Raw genomic sequence first — 18,593 nt, forward strand, 5'->3', positions numbered from 1 at the left:
AATCTAACCTTACATCTAAAGGAACTAGAAAAAAGAGCAAACAAACCCCAGAGCTAGTAGAAGGAAAGAAAAAGAGCAGAAAGAGAGAGAGAAGAAAAGAGAGGAGGGCCAAATAAAATCAGAAATGGAAAAGGAGAAGTTACAACCAACACCACAGAAATACAAAAGCTTGTAAGAGATGACTACAAATGATACACCAATAAAAAGGACAACCTAGAAGAAATGGATAGATTCCTAGAAATGTACAATCTCCCAAGACTGAATCAGGGAGAAATAGAAAATATGAAAAGACAGATGACCAGTAATGAAATTGAATCAGTAATCAGAAAGCTCACAGGAAACAAAATCCAGGACCAGATGACCTCACGGGTGAATTCTAACAAACATTTAAAGAAGAACACATATTCTTCTCAAACTATTCCAAAATATTGGAGAGAGAGGAACACTTCCAAACTTATTCTATGAGGCCAGCATCACCCTGATACCAAAACCAGACAACAATATTCCAAAAAAAGAAAATTACAAGCCAATATCACAGATGAGCATAGATGCAAAATCCTGTACAAAATATTTGCAAATGAATTTGCAAAATCCTGGACAAAATATTTGCAAATGAATTCAACAACACATTAAGAGGAGCATACACCATGATCAAGTGGAATTTATCCCAGGGATGCAAGGATGGTTCGATATCTAAATCAATTAATGTGATATACCACATTAACAAATTGAAGAATAATTTTTAAAAAACATGATCATCTCAATAGATGTAGAAGAAGCTTTTGACAAAATTCAATATCCATTTATGATAAAAACTCTCAACAAAGCGGGTATAGATTGAACATACCTCAACAGAACAAACACCATATATGACAAGCCCATAGCTAATATTATACTCAACGGTGAAAGCTGGAAGCATTTCTACTAAGATCAGGAACAAGACAAGGATGCCCACTTTTGTCATTTTTATTCAATGTAGTATTGGAAGTACTAGCCACAGCAATCAGACAAGGAAAAGAAATAAAAGGCATCCAAATTGGAAAGGAAGAAGTAAAGCTCTCACTGTTTGCAAATGACATGATACTATATGTAGAAAATCCTAAAGATTCCACCAAAAACCTATTGGAACTAATACACAAATTCACTAAAATTGAAAGATACAAAATTAATATACAGAAATCTGTTGCATTTCTGTACATTAACAATGAACTACCAGAAAGAGAAATTAAGAAAACAATCCTATTTACAATTACATCAAAAAAGAATAACATACCTAGGAATTAATCTCACCAAGGAGATAAAAGACCTGTACTTGAAAAACTATAAGACATTGATGAAAGAAACTGAAGACAACACACAAATAGATATTCCATGCTCATAGATTGGAAGAATTAATATTAAAATAATCATTCTACCCAAGTTAATCTACAGATTAAATGCAATCCCTATCAAAATACCAATGGCATTTTTTTTTTTTTTTTTTACAGAACTAGAACAAATGATTCTAAAACTTGTGGAAACATAAAGACTCCAAATAGCCAAAGCAATCTTGAGAAGGAAGAACGAAGCTGGAGGTGTCATGCTCCCTGATTTCAAACTATACTACAGTGCTGCAGTAAACATTATGGTACTGGCACAAAAACAGACACACAGATCAGTGGAACAGAAGAGAACCCAGAAATAAACCCATACTTATTTGGTCAATTCATCTGTGACAAAGGAGGAAAGAATATATTATGCAAGGGGGAAAAGACAGCCCCTTCAATAAGTGGTTGTTGGGAAAACTGGAGAGCTACATGCAAAAGAATGAAATTAGAACATTTTCTTACACCATATACAAAAGTAAGCTCAAAATGGATTAAAGACTTAAATGTAAGACCTGAAACCATAAAACTCCTAGAAGAAAACATAAGCAGTACACTCTGTGCCATTGGTCTCAGCAATAATTTTTTGATCTGTCTCAATGCAAGGGAAACAAAAGAAAAATAAACAAATGGGACTACATGAAACTAAAAAGCTTTTGTACAGTTAAGGGAACTATCAACAAAATGAAAAGGTAACCTACTGAATGGGAGAAGATATTTGCCAACAATGTATCCAATAAAGGGTTAATATTCCAAAATATACAAAGAACTCATACAACTCAACATCAAAAAAAGAAAAAAGAAAAAAACAGATTAAAAAATGGGCAGAGTATCTGAATAGACATTTTTCCAAAGAAGACATACAGATGGCCAGCAGGCACCGCTGCTCAACATCACTAACCATCAGGGAAATGCAAATCAAAACCACAAATGAGATAGCATCTCACACCTGTCAGAATGGCTATTGTGAAAAAGACTACAAATAACAAATATTGGTGAGGATGCGGAGAAAAGGGAAACCGTGTGCACTGTTGGTGGGAGTGTAAATTGGTGTAGCTGCTATGGAAAAGAGTATGGAGATTCCTCAAAAAATTAAAAAGAGAACTACCATATGACCCAGCAATTCTACTCTTGGTATGTAACCAAAGAAAACAAAACACTAATTCAAAAAAATACATGCACCCCTATGTTTATTGCAGCATTATTTACAATAGCCAAGATGTGGAAGCAACCTAAGTGCCCATCAATAGATGAATGGATAAAGAAGATGTGTTGTTTTTATATACAATGGAATACTACTCAGCCATAAAAAGAATGAAATCTTGGCCATTAGTGAGAACATAGATGGAACTAGAGGGTATGCTGAGTGAAATACGTCAGAGAAAGACAAATACTGTATGGTTTTACTTATATGTGGACTTTAAAAATGAAATAAATGAACAAACATGACAAAACCGAAACAGAGTCATAAATACAGGGAACAAACAGGTTGCCAGTGGGGAGGAGAGTGAGGGAATGAGTGAAATAGGTGACGGAAATTAAGAGGAGCAAACTTCCCATTATAAAATAAATGAGTCATGGGATGAAATGTCCAGTGTGGGCAATATAGTCCATAACTATGTAATATCTTTGGTGACAGGTTGTAACTAGACTTATAGTGGTGATCAATTCATAATGCATACAAATATCAAATCACTATGTTGTGCACCAGGAACTAACATCGTGGTGTTCAATAAGACAACAACCACAACCACAGAACAAAGACTAGCTGCGGCAGGATCCCCAGGAGTGATGAACACTTAGATCAGAGGGGAAGATGTGACCATGTAGCATCATACCAGCCCTTAGCAGTCTGGCCAGACTCCCACACGGAAGAGAGAAGTTTTTACCTTGGTGAGGGCACCGGTATGCCATCAGCTTTAACATAACCCTCTGGGATAGTCTGCATGGATACGTAGGCAAACAGCTAAGGCACGACCTGAGAACGTCCTCTACACCCCATGGCCCTCAGTAGAGAAAGCACAGACTGGAGTCCAGTGTGCAGGTCAGAGCATACAAGTATCTAACAGATATACTTGTGTGTGTGTATATATTGTTCTATTAATGTGATACATTACATTGATTGATTTTCTTATGTTGAACTATCTTTGCATTCCTGGAGTAAATTCCCCTTGGTCATGGTGTATAAGTTGATGAAAAATATGAATCTACAAATCCAGGAAGCTCAATGAACTCAAAGTAGGGTAAAGTTAAAGAGATTCACACTGAAACACATTATAATCAAACTCAAAAGACAAAGACTGAGAATCTTGAAAGCAATGAGATGTGACTCATCACTTACAAGGGATTCTCAGTAAGATTAATAGCCAGTTTTTCATTAGAAGCCATGGAAGTCAGAAGGCAGTAGGATAACATATTTGAAGTACTGAAAGAAAAAAAAAAATAACCTGCCAATCAAGAATTCTATATCCAGCAAAACTGTGCTTCAAAAATATGGGAGAAAGTAAGCTATTCCCAGGTAGACAAAAGCAGTGGGAGTTCATTTCCACTAGACCCGTTCTACAAAAGATGCTATAGGGAGTCTTTCAGGTTGAAATGTAAGGACACTAGACAATAACCAGAGGCCATAGGAAGAAGTAAAGACCTATGTGAAGGGTGAATACACAGGCTAATACAAAAGCCAATATTGTATTTTTGATTCTCAATTCCACTTTTTATCTCCTACATGACTTAAATGGCAAATGCATAAATATAATTATAAATGTTATTGAAAAAATAATGTATAAATATGTATTAATATGAATTAAATTCCCATATCACAATACATAGATTGGCAGATGGATAAAAAGTAGAATACAACTATATGCTATCTACAAAAGGCTGACTCTCAACCTAAGGACATACATAGGTTGAAAGTGAAAGGATGGAAGATTTTACTTGCAATTTTTAACCAAAAGAGAGCAGGGGTGGCTGTACTAATATCACACAAAATAGATTTTAAGTAAAAAATTCTTACAAGAGACGAAGAACATTATATGATTATAATAATGATAATATAATGTCCCTTGTCTCTTGTAACAATGATAAAAGGGTAAATTCGCCAAGAAGATAATAACAATTATAAATGTACATATGCTAAACATCAAGAGCTTCTAAATATATGAAGCAAACACTGACAGAATTGAAGGAATAGGCAGCATACCATAATATAGGAGGTTTTAATACCCCACTTTCAATAATGGATAGAACACCCAGAAAGAAGGTCAACAAGGAAGCAGAGGACTAGCACAGCACTGTAGAGCACTGGCACCAACTGACATGTATAGAACACTCCACCCAACAAGAGCAGAATACACATTTTTCTCAAGTGCACATGGAACATTCTCCAGAGTTGGGTCCTTGGAGACGTTGCCTCCACTTTGTGAGACAGCAATGCGCTAAAGAATACGTCGTACTCGGAGTCTATTTATTCAGGCGCCCCTAGTTTCTCACCAGCTCAGAAGCAGGGCAGTCCACGGAAGAATTTTAAGCAGGAAGTGTCATGATCCACTTTCCATTGTCTGTAGCGAGGGGCGAGGGCAGGTGTGCAGAGGTGTGGGTGGTGGTACTGACAGCAGTAGGAGGTGGTGAGCACCTGGGGCAGGTTACTCACCGGGCCTGGGCCCGTGGAAGAGGCACAGCTGAGGGGCCCTGCGGGAGCCGTGGACAGAGGGGGACGCAGCCAGCAGCCAGTGTGGCCAGGGAGGACGAGGGCCACGCGGACCAGCCTCTCCCTCCCGCCTTTCTCTCCTCTGGCCAATCCAGTGGACTGCAGGTCCACAGGTCGGGGTGGGGGAGGGGTGGGCAGAGCCCCCCAGGGACCAGGTGGGGATGGGGCAGGGCCAGCAGGTCTTCTTTCCTGGGAGTGTGTCCTCCGTCTTCCTCTGGGGACTGAGCTCCCAGAGCACCCCAGCCTCTGCACGCCGCCCACGGCACGGGCACGTTTTCAACCCGAGCGTGTCCGGGTGCTGGTCTTGGGCCCTGGACGTCTGTCCATGTCTCACTGTCACGTTCCTCCGCAGCCTGCAACTCGACCGTCAGGAACACTTGCCCCGACCTCCCTGACCCGTCCCGTCTGCCCAGCTGCCCAGCCCGCCCACATCCACCTTCCGGGTCCTCGCCTGGCGCCTGTGGACTTGGGCCGGGGGCTGCCCCTACCCCGTCCCTCGGCATCCACAGGTGCAGCTCTTGGTAGCAAGCACTTGCGTTTTGGAGGCTGTGGGTGTCTGAAGCCACTCCCTATAGTTAGGAAATGTGCCCTCATTAACACAGGCAGGAGGCGGGTGCCACGTCCCACCCTGGGAGCCCAAGAGGCACCGCCACCGGGAGCTGGAGGGTAGAGCAGGCCCACCCAGGCCGAGGCTCCTGTGCACAGTTCTGACTCTGGATCAGGAGCTCCGGCTGGGTGCCACCTAGAGCCCTTCCAGCCTCCGCGGCCCCATCTGTGCGCCGGTGCTGCCGGGTGGGCGTCCGTGGGCGCCCAGCTTCCTCGGCCCTTGTTGTTGTTTCTGAGTCCAGACCTCAAGTGACCCCTGACGCTGTGGCCCTTCTTGGTCAGTCCCCAGAGCTGTGCTCTACAACCTCTCCTCTGCCCACCACATGCCTTATTTCTCTGAAACACAAATCTCTCTTCACCGTTCAGAACAAACTGATAATTGTCTCCTAATGCCTGCTCCCTGCCCCCTTATTTCTATAGAGCTTGAAATGCTTAGGCAGGTAAAGGGCCCAGAATGATGACTGCATCTCTAGCATCACTTACAGCCAGGTGTGGCCCCAGCTAAGCCAGTAGGACTGTTATGATCTGAATGTTTGCAGCCCCAGTGAGGTGTGAAAGGTGACAGGACATGCCACTCCTTCGGGAGAAGCCCTGGGAACAGGGCAGAGGCTACCCTTTTGCACAGGAAAGCTACATTCAGAAAGGAACTCTCTGTCCCAGGAGGACGCGGATGAGGAAATCAGGACAAATGCGTGTCAGTGAAGAGGACTGGGGTGTAATCTGCACAGGCACCTTACTTGTCTTCTGCGTTTCCCTGTCACCTCCCGCACACCCTTCTTTCTTTTGACTTTAGCTGGACGTGGTCTTTAAGCCTGAGTTCTAAGCCACTCTGGGAGTTACTCGTCTTCCCCTAGGTGCTCCCCTGTGCACACGAGGTACACACGTTCACCTTCTGCTTTTCTCTTGTTGATCTAAGGGCCACAGCCTAGAACTTAGAATAGAGGGGAACTTATTTTTCTTCTGCTACAGGCAGTGTTTGGAGGCGGGGGTCTCTGGGGGCAAGTAGGTCATGGGGGCGGAGCCCTACACATGGGATTAGTGCCCGTGTTGGAAGAGGTCAGGGAGCCAGCTCACTCTGTCTGCCCTGTGAGGGTAAAACGAGGCATCTGTCTGTGAGCCAGAAAGAGGGTCCCACCCGAACGGCACAGGCTGGCACCCTGATTCTGGACTTCCGGCCTCCATAACCACGAGAAATAATTCCTGTTGTTTATAAGCCACCAGTCTGTCGTGTTTGGCTATAGCTGCCCTGCCTGAGACACAGATGTAAGCAGCTACAGGCACTTTCCAGATGTGTCCTTTTCTGCACGTGCAGGGACACACGCATACATGTGTGCACACGCACGCTCGCACACACACACCTCAGCTGGTCATAGCCATCTCAGCGTCACCTTTGCTGTGAAGCCCTCCCTGACTGCCTGCAGGGGACATAATCGTTCCTTGCTCTGTGCTTCCACAATTCCAGCTTCCAATCACAAAGACAGCCTTGCCCCTGTACGTCGTATTTGATTTGCAGCAGTCTGTCTCTCCCGTTTGACTCTCAGCAATTCTGTATCTTCTTTCTTTCTTTTTTGGCCGTGCCATGCAGCTTGAGAGATCTTAGTTCCCCAACCAGGGATTGAACTCTTCCCCCCCTTGCAATGGAAGCACGGAATCCTAATCACTGGACCGCCAGGGAATTTCCAATCCTCTGTCTTATTAATCTGCACAGTGTCAGCACTCAGATGCTACCTGGCACGTATTCAGGCCTCAGAACTGTTAGGTGAGTGAGGAATGTAGGACAGGTAAAGCTTTTGAAATTGTGTCTTCTTATCAAAGAACTATATTTTTATCTACTTATTTCTCAGCTAAAGGAATCAGAGCATCAGAGAGGCTGAGATGACCTGTCCAAGGTCATTTGACTTCCCTTCATCTCAGCTTCATCGTAGCAGGTGGGCTGTAGGGCCCTTCTCTGAATCAGCAAGGTAAGTGGACAGCAGGGGAAATGACCAAAGGCTTTTGGTTCTACACAAAGTGAAGTTTCCTAAAATTGTGCTGTGGGCTCTTGGTGCTTTCCCTCCTGGCTGATGGTAATGGATTCTATCGAGGAAGGAAGTGACATAGGAGAGGTGGACCTTCAACCTTACATTGTAGGATTCTGTGGAAAACAACCTGGATGTCATCTTAGCAGGAGCAACACCAAGTCACCCAGAAGGAACACTGGGGTGAACTGCGGAATTAATGGGCAAAGGAATGAAAGGGGTTTGAGTAAATGTGAGTCAAATTGGATGCCGTGATCTTCTAGAATTTGTCAGATCCAAGGGGAGCTTTTCGAAGGACCGTGGCTTCAGCCTGTAAGCGGTTGTGCAGGTGTTTAAGATGCTAAGGACATAGTAATGCCAGAAGGCCGAGGACTGACCTTCCTTCCCAGAGGGGGACTTGGCTTTGACCAGAAATTTTCGAAAGGAGTCGTGATGTAAGGAAGGGAGAAACACCGACGTCTTCGTGTGTCTGGGTGGTGGGTGGGGCTCAGAGGTGGCGACTTCTGTGGGGAGAGGACCAGGGGGGTTTTCCTGAGGTTTGCGAACAAGTCACCCAATTCACTTACATTTCATGTTACACACAAATAAGTAGAAAAAATTTTTCTAAAGATGCCATTATTGATATTTGGCCAAAGAAAGAGAAAATGTCGCTTGTCCATATGCAGAACCCCACCCATAAGTCCCATGAGCTCCTGCCCCCCTCCCTGTCTTCCTACCTCTTGATGTCACCATTGCCATGGTTACCCAAGAAGGTGGAAAAGAGAAAACTGCTGGAGAAAAGGCCAGTCATTGAGAAGGGAATCGAAGACAAACTGGATATCTAACAAACAGATTTAGAATTCAAATTTTCAAGGGAGTAGAAAACTTTCTCTCTCTTTAAAGGAGAGTTTAATGGGGGTGGGGGAAGGCTTTGTATCACACTCTGAGACTCAACAGAGCAGATGCCCAAAGAAAGAGGTAGCTTGTGAGAGGTGAGCCGTTTTCCTGGGAAGGACTGGTCACTTCCTTCTAATAAAACACAGAACAGCACCATTTTCCTGTGGTGTCCTGGACGACACAGCAGTGATACAGCCCCTGGGAGGAGGAGCGAGTCACCACTGAAGGGAAGCATCACTACGGGCTGTGCTTCTGTACGTTCCCCGATGCAGACCGGATATGGAGCGATCAGATGAACGCAGGCGTGCGGCCATCACACACCAAGGTTACTTTTCTGCCAGCCTAGGGGTTTTGAGGTGAGGCAGTGGCAAAAAGCATTTGGAGCCTCAACCCCAAATTATATTCTGTTCCCTTTTAACACAGGCACGGGGCTCTGTGGGGCACCTGACTATGGAGGCAGAGAGGTTCCACGCAAACCAGCCTCAGCGGACTCAGCGCTGCGGTAGCTCCTGCGAGTTCAGAATGTTTCACTAGTGACTTTCGCGCAGAAATTATTTTGAATATGAGAGCTAGTTATCCGTGTAAATGTGGTTGAATTACTGGAATCTTGACTCTGTAGGGAGAGGTCTAAGAGTCGTACTCTGGTCCAGCGTTTCTTCCTCACTCTGAGCCCGCAGCCCTCACCAAGAGGCTTGCTGCCTGTGCACTTGGGTCCAAGGGCTGGGAGGGGGCTTCCACCCCCTATCTGGGGGTGAAGATTCCAATATGGTAAACAAGAAAGAATTCCTGGGAAAGAACCGTGGGGCTAGTAACACATGACCACTTGAGGAACAGAATGGAGGGCTGTAGGTTCCGACACCATGGGGCCCTGCTGACCATTGGGGAGCTGTGTACCTTTCACCACAGGGGAGCGAGGTGCTCTGCCTGCAGGAAAGCAGGACTGTCCCTCTGAAGCCTTTTATTCCCCCCTTCCCCTCTCTATCCCTGTTTCTCTATGTGCAGTGTACTAATCAGCAGAAAGAATGGGAAGACTTCTGCTCTTCAAGAAACCAACGTTAACTAGGGCGTTAACAGTTCAAGACTGGAGTGGTGGGACTTCCCTGGTGGCGCAGGGGATAGGACTCCGTGCTCCCAATGCAGGGGGCCGGGTTTGATCCCTGGTCAGGGAACTAGATCCCACATGCGTGCCACAACGGAGAGTTCACGTGCCCCAACTAAGGAGCCCAGCTGCAACCAAGACCCCGTGCAATCATACAGATGAAAAAAAAAAGACTGGAGTGGCTTTGCTAGCAGGTGTGGGCATGATCAGCATAAAAGTGGTTAATTGTGAAACCCTCCCAGTCCCGGGTGGGGGTAGCGACACCTTAGCGTGCAGGGAAGAGGCCTTCTATCCACCCTCCAGGCCTCTGACGCGGCCCTGAACTTTGGACTGGCTCCCAGGCCCCGCCCACCCTCTGCTGGGCCTCCGCAGCGGGCCCCATGCCCTGGCCCTGCCGGTGGTGGGTCACAGGAGAGACAAGTGTCCACTAGGTCCAGTCCACCCGGCGATAAGGAGCGAACCCGCACCCTTCCGCCCCGAGGACACGGAATCTGGTCAGAGGCCGGGCGCGGGCGTGGAGGCCACCGGCAGGGCAGTGGACAGGGCCCTCCACGCTGCGCGCGCACACACCCGGTCTTCTCCGCGCACCTGCACACGCACACGCCTGGCCTCCTCTCCTTCCTGTGCACATACACATGCACCCGCCCATACACGCCCACGGGCACAAACCCAGCCTGCTTTTCTCTTCCGCGAGTACACATACACGCTGCGCACACACTGGAACCCCGCTCCTCCAAGTCCGCACATCTGCACGTGCACACACACACACTCGACCCCTGTCCTCCGTGTGCGCTTGTATACCTTGCCCCTGGCTGTGCACACACGCACGTGCACACCCATCCCTGGCCCCCGTGTGCATACACACTGACCTGCACACCTTGCCCCTGTTCCCCGTGTGCCTACACATGCATACACACTCCCAGCCCCTGTCCCCCGGGTGCACACACATCCACACACACCAGGCCCCTGTCCCCCGAGTGCACACACACGCACTTGCACCCTGGTCCCTGTCCCCCATGTGCGCACACACGCCCGTGCACCCCCTGCTCCGATCCCCCGGATGCGCACACATGTGCACACATCCCAGCCCCTGTCCCCTGGGTGCGTACACTCGCCCGTGCGCCCCCGGCTCCGATCCCCAGTGTGCGCACACGTGCACACATCCCCGGCCCAGTTCCCCGCGCGCGCACCGCCGCGTCCTGGGCCAGGCCCTCCTCTCCATCCCCGGTCGGCGCGCGCACACACGCGGGCACGCGCAGGCGCAGCCCATCCCCTCTGAGCTTGAGCGCGGGCCTCCAGGCGGGAGGGGGAGGGGGAGGGGGAGGGGGAGGGGAGGGGGAGGAGGAGGAGGAGGGAGCCGAAGGCGCGAAAAGGCGCGCAGGCGCGCTGCGGGAGCCGGGCCGCCGCCCACGTCACCGCGCCGCGCACGTCACGCCGCCCGACGCTCGCAGGGTGAGCCCCGCGCCCCGGCGCCTCGGCAGGGCAGGGACCCCGGCCGAGCGCCGCCGGGACCGCCGCCCTCCGCCCGCCCGCGTGTGCGCGCCCGGTGTCCGCGCGCCGACCGCCCGCCAGGTGCGGCGGGCCGGGGTCCCGGAGGGGCGCGCGCGCTGAGCGCCCGCGGACCCCGCCGCCCCCCGCCCCCGCGCCGCGTGCGCCGACCCGGTGTCCGCGCGCCGAGGGCCGCCGCGTGGGCGCCCAGGTGACCGGCCCAGCGGGGTCGCGGGCCGGGGTCCCGGGCGGGGCCTGTGGGCGGCCTCCAGGCGGAGCGGCGCGCGCGTCCGCGTCCGCGCCCGGCGGGGGTCGGAGCGGGGCGGGTCCGAGCGCGCGGGGTCTGGGGCGCGGGGTCCGGGTGGCGCCGGGCCCACCTGCCCGCCGACTGCCGGTTCCGGCGCGCGGGGGGCGCTCGCGGGTGGCGGCCGCGGCCTAGTGACAGGCCGGAGGCCGGGACCCCGGAAGCCCACCTGTCAGAGTTACCGGTCGGCCGGTGGTCGCGGGTGGGCCGGGAGCGCCCGTGGGGAGCGCGTGTGCGCGGGGCCGCGGGGCCAGGCTTATCCGCGCTGGGTCTTTGTGCGCGTCGGGGAGGCCGGGCGGGCATCCTGGTGGCGGACGGGCTTCCCTGCCTGGGATGACTTTTAAAGTCCCCAGGGTAGGGGGCATTTCTGGGCCGCGCGCGCTCTGGGGATGGGGTGTGAGGGTTTGGAAGGGAAGGCGCCTGGTACCCGGAGGGGCAGTGGGGACGGCGGTGGTGCTGGGGGAACGTTGGTGTTACTTCTTATTTCATCCTTACTCATTCCTCGTTTTCCCTTCTTCTTACCAGAAAAAACCATTTTTCTTCTCTGGAGGGTGAACATTTATAGCATCGATTTCACGGATCTGGTAACATGGCAAAAGATGTAAGTATGTTTGCTTCCTGCTGGACAGACGTTTGCCTAGTGCTGTGTTCTTGGTAGGCTCCCACTTTGTTTCAGAATGACCACACATAAGCTACAGGAGAGTTGATGTTCGGGCTGTTAAAGCACATGAAACAAGGTAAAGGTGAAAAGGATGGAAGAAACCCGCAGCTTGTGTGGAGCCGTGCGCTGGCCTCCGCCTGGGCTTTGCGGGCCTGGACACCGGGCGGTAAGCTCCGTTATGTGGCTCAGGCGCAGCCCAGTTTCTGGGTCTTTGCCGACGGTTAACTTGTAAATCAATCATGCCTTTGTGGGAGGACACCCTGAGTGCACGAGGGCTGGGCCCGGCCCTGGGCTGTGCCCTGAGCACCTGCTTTGTGTACCACGTGGGAAGTTAGTTCAGCTTCGATCCATAAAGCGCTAAGCACTGGTTTTGGCAACTCTTTTTCTCAGAAAAAGTGAAATTTGGTGATGAACAAAATGTGGTAGAAAATTCTACTTTAGCTTTATATTTGTCATGAAGCTATAGAACATAGTGAGTAATTTTTTTTTCACATTTTGCAAGAAATAGGCTTTTAGGCCCCCAAATATATTTTATGGGCCGTGTAGCCCTGTACTACCCTTGGTAATAGATAAATTAACTGAAACCCCAGCTCTGTTCTTCAGTGTTTCTCAGAACGTGCTGTTCTGTGAACATTAGGGAAAAGAGGCCGTGGACTTATTCAGTCATTAATTGCACGGAAGTACAGCCCGAGACACAGCTGGAGGCATAAAATGTGTCTGTATCTGTGGGACCACATAACAGGTGTGAAGCCCTCCCGCCAGCGTGTGTGGACTCGGGTGCCCCTGTGTGGTGTCTGTGGGTGTGAGTGTATCATCTCTGACGGTTGAAGGCCGTGCCCGATTCTCTGCTACGTTCGCCCCAGAGACGCGGGCCGGGCAGCAGGCGCGCAGTAAGGGCGCTGCGGTGCCGGGGCTGGTGTTTGGGGGCCGTTTCTTGCCCTCCTGTGTGAACCCCCGGAGGAGAGCCCTCTTTCTCCTCCCGGGCGTCTGGGGAAGTAAAGACGGACGGTCACGGCCCCGGGCCCGGCCGCAGGAGGAGGACTGCTGAGCGGCCTCTTCCGATGGTCCCTTCTGGAGACACAGCCCCGCAAGGCGCGGGCAGCCCAGTGGCTGGGTGGAGTGATGCAGGACCATCCATTGCGACGTGAGTAGGTGACACCAACTGTGGAGGTCGGTCCCGTGGTGATACCGGCCTGGGGAGTTGCAGGTGAAGTGGCCTTGCCTGTGCTGAGCTGGGGGCCGTCAGGTGTGCTGGAACCAGGTCTCGCTGGGGTTGGGGGTCGGTGGGCTGGAGGCCACGGCAGGGTCAGGGCTTGGTCCGTGTCCCGCTGCCTGAGTCTCAAGGAGGGTGTGACGTTTCAGCCTGGGAAGCCGACTGTGGCAGCCGCAGTAACTTAAGCAGTGGGGCCTCGGTGTGGTCTCCGGTGTAAGATCGAAGCCCCTTGAGTTGAAGGGGGTGGTGGGCTGGGACTCCAGCTCGGCAGAGCTCTGGGGGCTCCGTGGGGGCCTGTTGGGGCCCAGGGGGGTTGGAGGGGGCTGGGACGGGGCAGCTTGGGCCGTCCCCCTGCAGGTGGGCCGGTCTCCCGGGCACACCTGCAGCTTCTCTCCACCCTGTCGTAGGTGCGTCCGGCCCAGGGTCCTGCCCCGCTGGGCTGAGGGCCCCTGCGCGCTGCCGGCCTCGCTCGGGGTTTGGGGTTTGCTGGAGCCGTGATGGTCACCCTGGCGGTGAGGGTGGGGCAGAGTCGGGGAGGAAGCGGCGCGTTTCCCCTGAACCCTGGAGGGTGGGGATGGGGAGGGGGAGGAGGAGGAGGCAGGGTGAGGGCACAGGCCGGTGGTGCCTGAGGCTGAGCTGCCTGCCCGCCGTGGGGCTTCTGTTCCTAGTGCACGGAGAAGTTAAGCCTTTGTGTGTTTTTCTAAAAGGCATCTGGACAGAACACTGTCGTTCCCGCGTTTAACCATTTTCTGGCGATACGTGAAAAGAGGCCTGGTGGCTTGGTGGTTCTCCACCACCGTTCCCTTTGGAAAGTGGGTCTCTGCGCCGTCCTTAACTTCCCTGGCCCCTTCGTTGCTCCCGGGACCCTCGGCCCTCGTGTGCGGGACTCACACCAGAGCTCAGGGACTGTCCTTAATGTGCACGTGGCGGTGTTGCCACGATCTCCTGCGGCGAGGCCCGTGGGTCGGAGGCGCGCAGGTCGAAGGCGGTGGCGACGCTGTCCTCGGCGCCGTCCTGGGGCTGCCTGTTCCCTCCCGCACGGGGACTTGTCACCCTGCTGAGTGAAAATGCAGTTCATTGGTTATTGATTTATGAAGCTGGGTATCTGTGGGTTTTATTTTGTGCCTCCGGTCCCGTGACACACGTCCTGATGGGAGGGTTTCCAGTGCCCAGGACGCTCCTGTGGTGAATGTAGGCGTGGAAGGAAATGTGAAAACTGTCACCGTCAGAGATGTCTCATTGTACTAAAAATTGCAGTTGTGTGAAGTAGAGAGTGGATGGCGTCTGACGTGCGTGTGTGTGTGTGTGTTTCCTGAGCATGTGTGTTTCCTGAGCATGTGTGTGTAGGGGGCCGAGTGTGTGCATGGTGTGTGTGTGTTTCCTGAGCGTGTGCGTGTAGGGGGCCGAGCGTGTGCGTGTGTGTGTGTGTGTTTCCTGAGTGTGTGCGTGTAGGGGGCCGAGTGTGTGCATGGTGTGTGTGTGTTTCCTGAGCGTGTGCGTGTAGGGGGCCGAGCGTGTGCGTGTGTGTGTGTGTGTTTCCTGAGCGTGTGCGTGTAGGGGGCCGAGCGTGTGCATGGTGTGTGTGTGTTTCCTGAGCGTGTGCGTGTAGGGGGCCGAGCGTGTGCGTGTGTGTGTGTGTGTTTCCTGAGTGTGTGCGTGTAGGGGGCCGAGTGTGTGCATGGTGTGTGTGTGTTTCCTGAGCGTGTGCGTGTAGGGGGCCGAGTGTGTGCATGGTGTGTGTGTGTTTCCTGAGCGTGTGCGTGTAGGGGGCCGAGCGTGTGCGTGTGTGTGTGTGTGTTTCCTGAGTGTGTGCGTGTAGGGGGCCGAGTGTGTGCATGGTGTGTGTGTGTTTCCTGAGCGTGTGCGTGTAGGGGGCCGAGCGTGTGCGTGTGTGTGTGTGTGTGCTGAGCGTGTGCGTGTAGGGGGCCGAGTGTGTGCATGGTGTGTGTGTGTTTCCTGAGCGTGTGCGTGTAGGGGGCCGAGCGTGTGCGTGTGTGTGTGTGTGTTTCCTGAGTGTGTGCGTGTAGGGGGCCGAGTGTGTGCATGGTGTGTGTGTGTTTCCTGAGCGTGTGCGTGTAGGGGGCCGAGCGTGTGCGTGTGTGTGTGTGTGTGCTGAGCGTGTGCGTGTAGGGGGCCGAGTGTGTGCATGGTGTGTGTGTGTTTCCTGAGCGTGTGCGTGTAGGGGGCCGAGCGTGTGCGTGTGTGTGTGTGTGTGCTGAGCGTGTGCGTGTAGGGGGCCGAGTGTGTGCATGGTGTGTGTGTGTTTCCTGAGCGTGTGCGTGTAGGGGGCCAAGCGTGTGCGTGTGTGTGTGTGTGCTGAGCGTGTGCTGAGCGCGTGCTGAGCGTTGCGCGTGCTAAATGTGTGGTGCACGCGTGTCCCGGCCTGGGCTGCCTGCCCTTCTGGTCTGTGGCCCTGATGAGTGTTTTGGTGCCATTGGCCTTTGGAAGACTGTGGGTTTAAGATAAAGGGCCTGTGTAGCAGTTGTAGTTGTTCTAGAACTGGACCGGAGGGGCCGCAGGGAGAGAGCCCGTGACTCAGGACCACCCCCCCTCGCCCCGCCGCTGTTGGAGTGACCCTCGGAAGGAGGACATGGGGCTAACGTCCCCACTGGGAGGACCAGTCCTCATCCAGTGTCATGAAGGTTTGAAAAGAGCAAGCAGGGGGTGGTCGATTTGTGAAATCTCAGGCCTGCTTTTGCGGAGATGTTCCTGGGACCCTCCCCTCCCCTCCCTGCTTCAGGTTGGGACCAGAGGGCAGGTGAGCCGCGCTTCGGCCCCAGCAGTCCCGGGAGGGCCTGTGAGTTGCCGTCAGGGCTCGGGGGCCTCACCGTGGAGCTGCTCTGTGGTCGCACTTTGCGTTCCGTGAGTTTATGGAAGAATCCCTGGATTGTGTTATTGAGCGCAGGAGACTGAAGAAACACGCGTGGAATCTAAACTTGGGAGGGATGCGTAACAAGGCCTGGTTTAATGAGCTTGTCTCAGAACACACGTCCTGAGTGCTGTTTCCCAGGCCTGGGCCTCGGCGATGAGATTCGGGCCGCGGAAGGGGACCTGGGGTGGCAGGGCCGGCCGTGTCGCTCAGGCCGTGAGGTGAGAGCCCGCCGGGCGCTGACGGCGCTTCTGTTCCCGCTTGAGACACGAGCGAGAGAGCTCAGCCCGCTCCGGCGAAAGCGGCGAAGGCAGCTCTGCTGTGCTTGACTCTCGGCGGGCTTTTCCTGTTTCGGAATTAACCTTTTTCCCCACGGAATGAAACTGGAGAAACTCTGAGACCGTGTGACGAGCAGGACGTTATGCCGGGCTTAGCAGTGCCGCCCGGGACCCCGCGGCTGGGTCGCACCTGGTGTAAAATGCCATCTGCCTCCTGGTACAGCCAGGGTGCTTTCTCAGCCCTGCTCCTCGGCGAGTGCGTCATCCCCAGGGTGTGCTGTGGACCAGGAAGCCCTCCTGGGGCTGGGTACCCAGCCTGACGCGCGTCGTGACCCCCCAGGGGACGTTTTCCGCACACAGTCACTTGCTCGAAGCTCTTGTCTTTGGGGTTGAGCGAGTCACGTTTTTCTTCCGCGTAGAGCAGCTGGGGGACTCTCGCTCGGACGCCAGCCCTGGCCTCTCCTCCTGTGGTTCTGTGCTGTTTGTCGAGGGGGGCTGGGCCTCGGGGGGAGCAGGGATGGGCCGCAGCCCTGGGTCTCTCCTGGCGTGAGGGCCAGACCTCTGCAGTGCGGCGCCGCGTTGGCCCAGGTGGAGGTGGGACTCGCCCCGGCCGCTCTGCTCAGACGGGCACGGCCGGTACGGAGTCTGTCTACACTGCGCGGGCCTGGACGGGAGCCGGCTGGTGGTGGCTCCACGGTCGTGGTGCCGTCTGGGCCCGGAGCAGATGTGCTGCGCGTGATTTCGAGGGTCCAGGATGAAGCTGGACTTCTTTCTCTCAGCCTCTGTTGTTTGAGCTCAGGACTCTGTCCATCAAGGTCCTGTTTTCACAGGATCCAGGTTTTAAGGGGATTCTGGTCTGACAGAGTGAAACCCCTCGGCATCCCTTGGGCCCTGAAACGCAGCACCTCCTGACACCTGTACCCCGGTGTCCCGACAGATGACTTCGTGTCACCGAGGGCCCAAGACAGGGACACGGAGCGCTCGCTGGATGATACCCGGGGTGGGATTCTGCCTGTGGACCAGGCCACCGGCTATGCAGCTCTGCTCTCTGCCTCCCTGTCCAGTCGCAGGTGACAGACTTGCCGGCCCCTCCTGGTCCATCCCACAGAGGACTCGCCACCCCGGGGGTTCTCGGTGGCAGCCGTGAGTTTGTCTTTGCTGGTTGACGTTGCACCAGCAGGTTTTTTTCTGTCACAAACCTTGGGTTTTCCTTTTAGCAGAAGTTCCACAAGGAACAAGTGTGAATTACTGGAAAAGTTCAAGGAATGTTTCTCGTGATCGTAAACGCAATGTTAGTTGTGCCAGAGTTGGAAAGCTCCAGGAAAACGAAAAGAAGAGAATGAAGCCATCTGCCAGCCGGCATCTGAGAGGGATTGTTGGGGGTTTGTAGTTTATTCCTGTTGGGTCTTCACTGAGTCGTACACAGCAAAGGTGTGTTTTACCCACGTGTGAACGTTCTGTGCGTCCCGCGTCTACCCCGTCCACGTCCGTGTACTGTCGCTGTTTCCCCCAGTCAGCGTTTCTTTTCTCCTGTGTCATCTTTAGCAGCTGTGCGTTTATTTGACATGTTGGGGAATCGTAGGTGGTCAGTTGCTGAAAAAGTGACCTAAAATGGGAAATAATAAAAAATGATACGTTCCTAAACTCATCTTGTAAAATTCAAACACATACGCTCGCTCTCCCAGCCCCCTGGCTGTAGAGCGAAGGCCCTTTCTTGGCCAACGGGTCCAGCGATTCACGTTTTTTGCACAAACCATAGCCCATTAAGGCCCAGCTTTGATTTCTGCAGGATGGAGGGAGGACGTAGAGGACGTTTAAAGTCGCTGAATGCGACCTAGATTGTTTGCAGTTTTTTCCACGCGTTTAATAACAAATATAAGCGGCACAAGTGGGCACTTAGAAGCGAACACAGCCGAGTGGTGGCCTGACGCGCGGGTCTTCGGAGGGTCCCGAAGGGGTGGGGCTGGGTTAACTCGGCAGAGCCCCTCCGCTGTGTCCCCCGTGCCCAGGCCCCAGCCGTGGGGATTCTGGTGGCTTCCAGTTCAGTCTTCTCACGTTTGCACAAATCCACAGTGATAACCCAGGACGGGTTCCTGGCATCGTAATTG

The 18,593-nt window shown here is 52.9% G+C and overlaps 1 protein-coding gene across 4 annotated transcripts in view; it reads left to right on the top strand.

The window, feature by feature from the left end:
• The first annotated feature begins 11,078 nt into the window (after positions 1 to 11,078).
• TFDP1 (transcription factor Dp-1) overlaps positions 11,079 to 18,593 on the top strand; it is a 32,272-nt gene continuing 24,757 nt past the window's right edge. Inside the window, exons 1-2 of one of the 4 annotated variants that reach the window (XM_059903200.1) lie at positions 11,079 to 11,124; positions 11,990 to 12,065. In XM_059903200.1, the coding sequence (XP_059759183.1) occupies positions 12,054 to 12,065 (12 nt within the window). In that variant the 5' untranslated portion in view covers positions 11,079 to 11,124; positions 11,990 to 12,053. Of the gene's footprint in view, positions 11,125 to 11,147; positions 11,245 to 11,304; positions 11,372 to 11,989; positions 12,066 to 18,593 lie in introns of those variants that run through there. The other 3 variants (XM_059903199.1, XM_059903202.1, XM_059903201.1) reach the window with 3 other exon arrangements.

The sequence above is a fragment of the Balaenoptera ricei genome, chromosome 18, assembly GCF_028023285.1.
Source record: "Balaenoptera ricei isolate mBalRic1 chromosome 18, mBalRic1.hap2, whole genome shotgun sequence".
Lineage (NCBI taxonomy): Eukaryota > Metazoa > Chordata > Mammalia > Artiodactyla > Balaenopteridae > Balaenoptera > Balaenoptera ricei.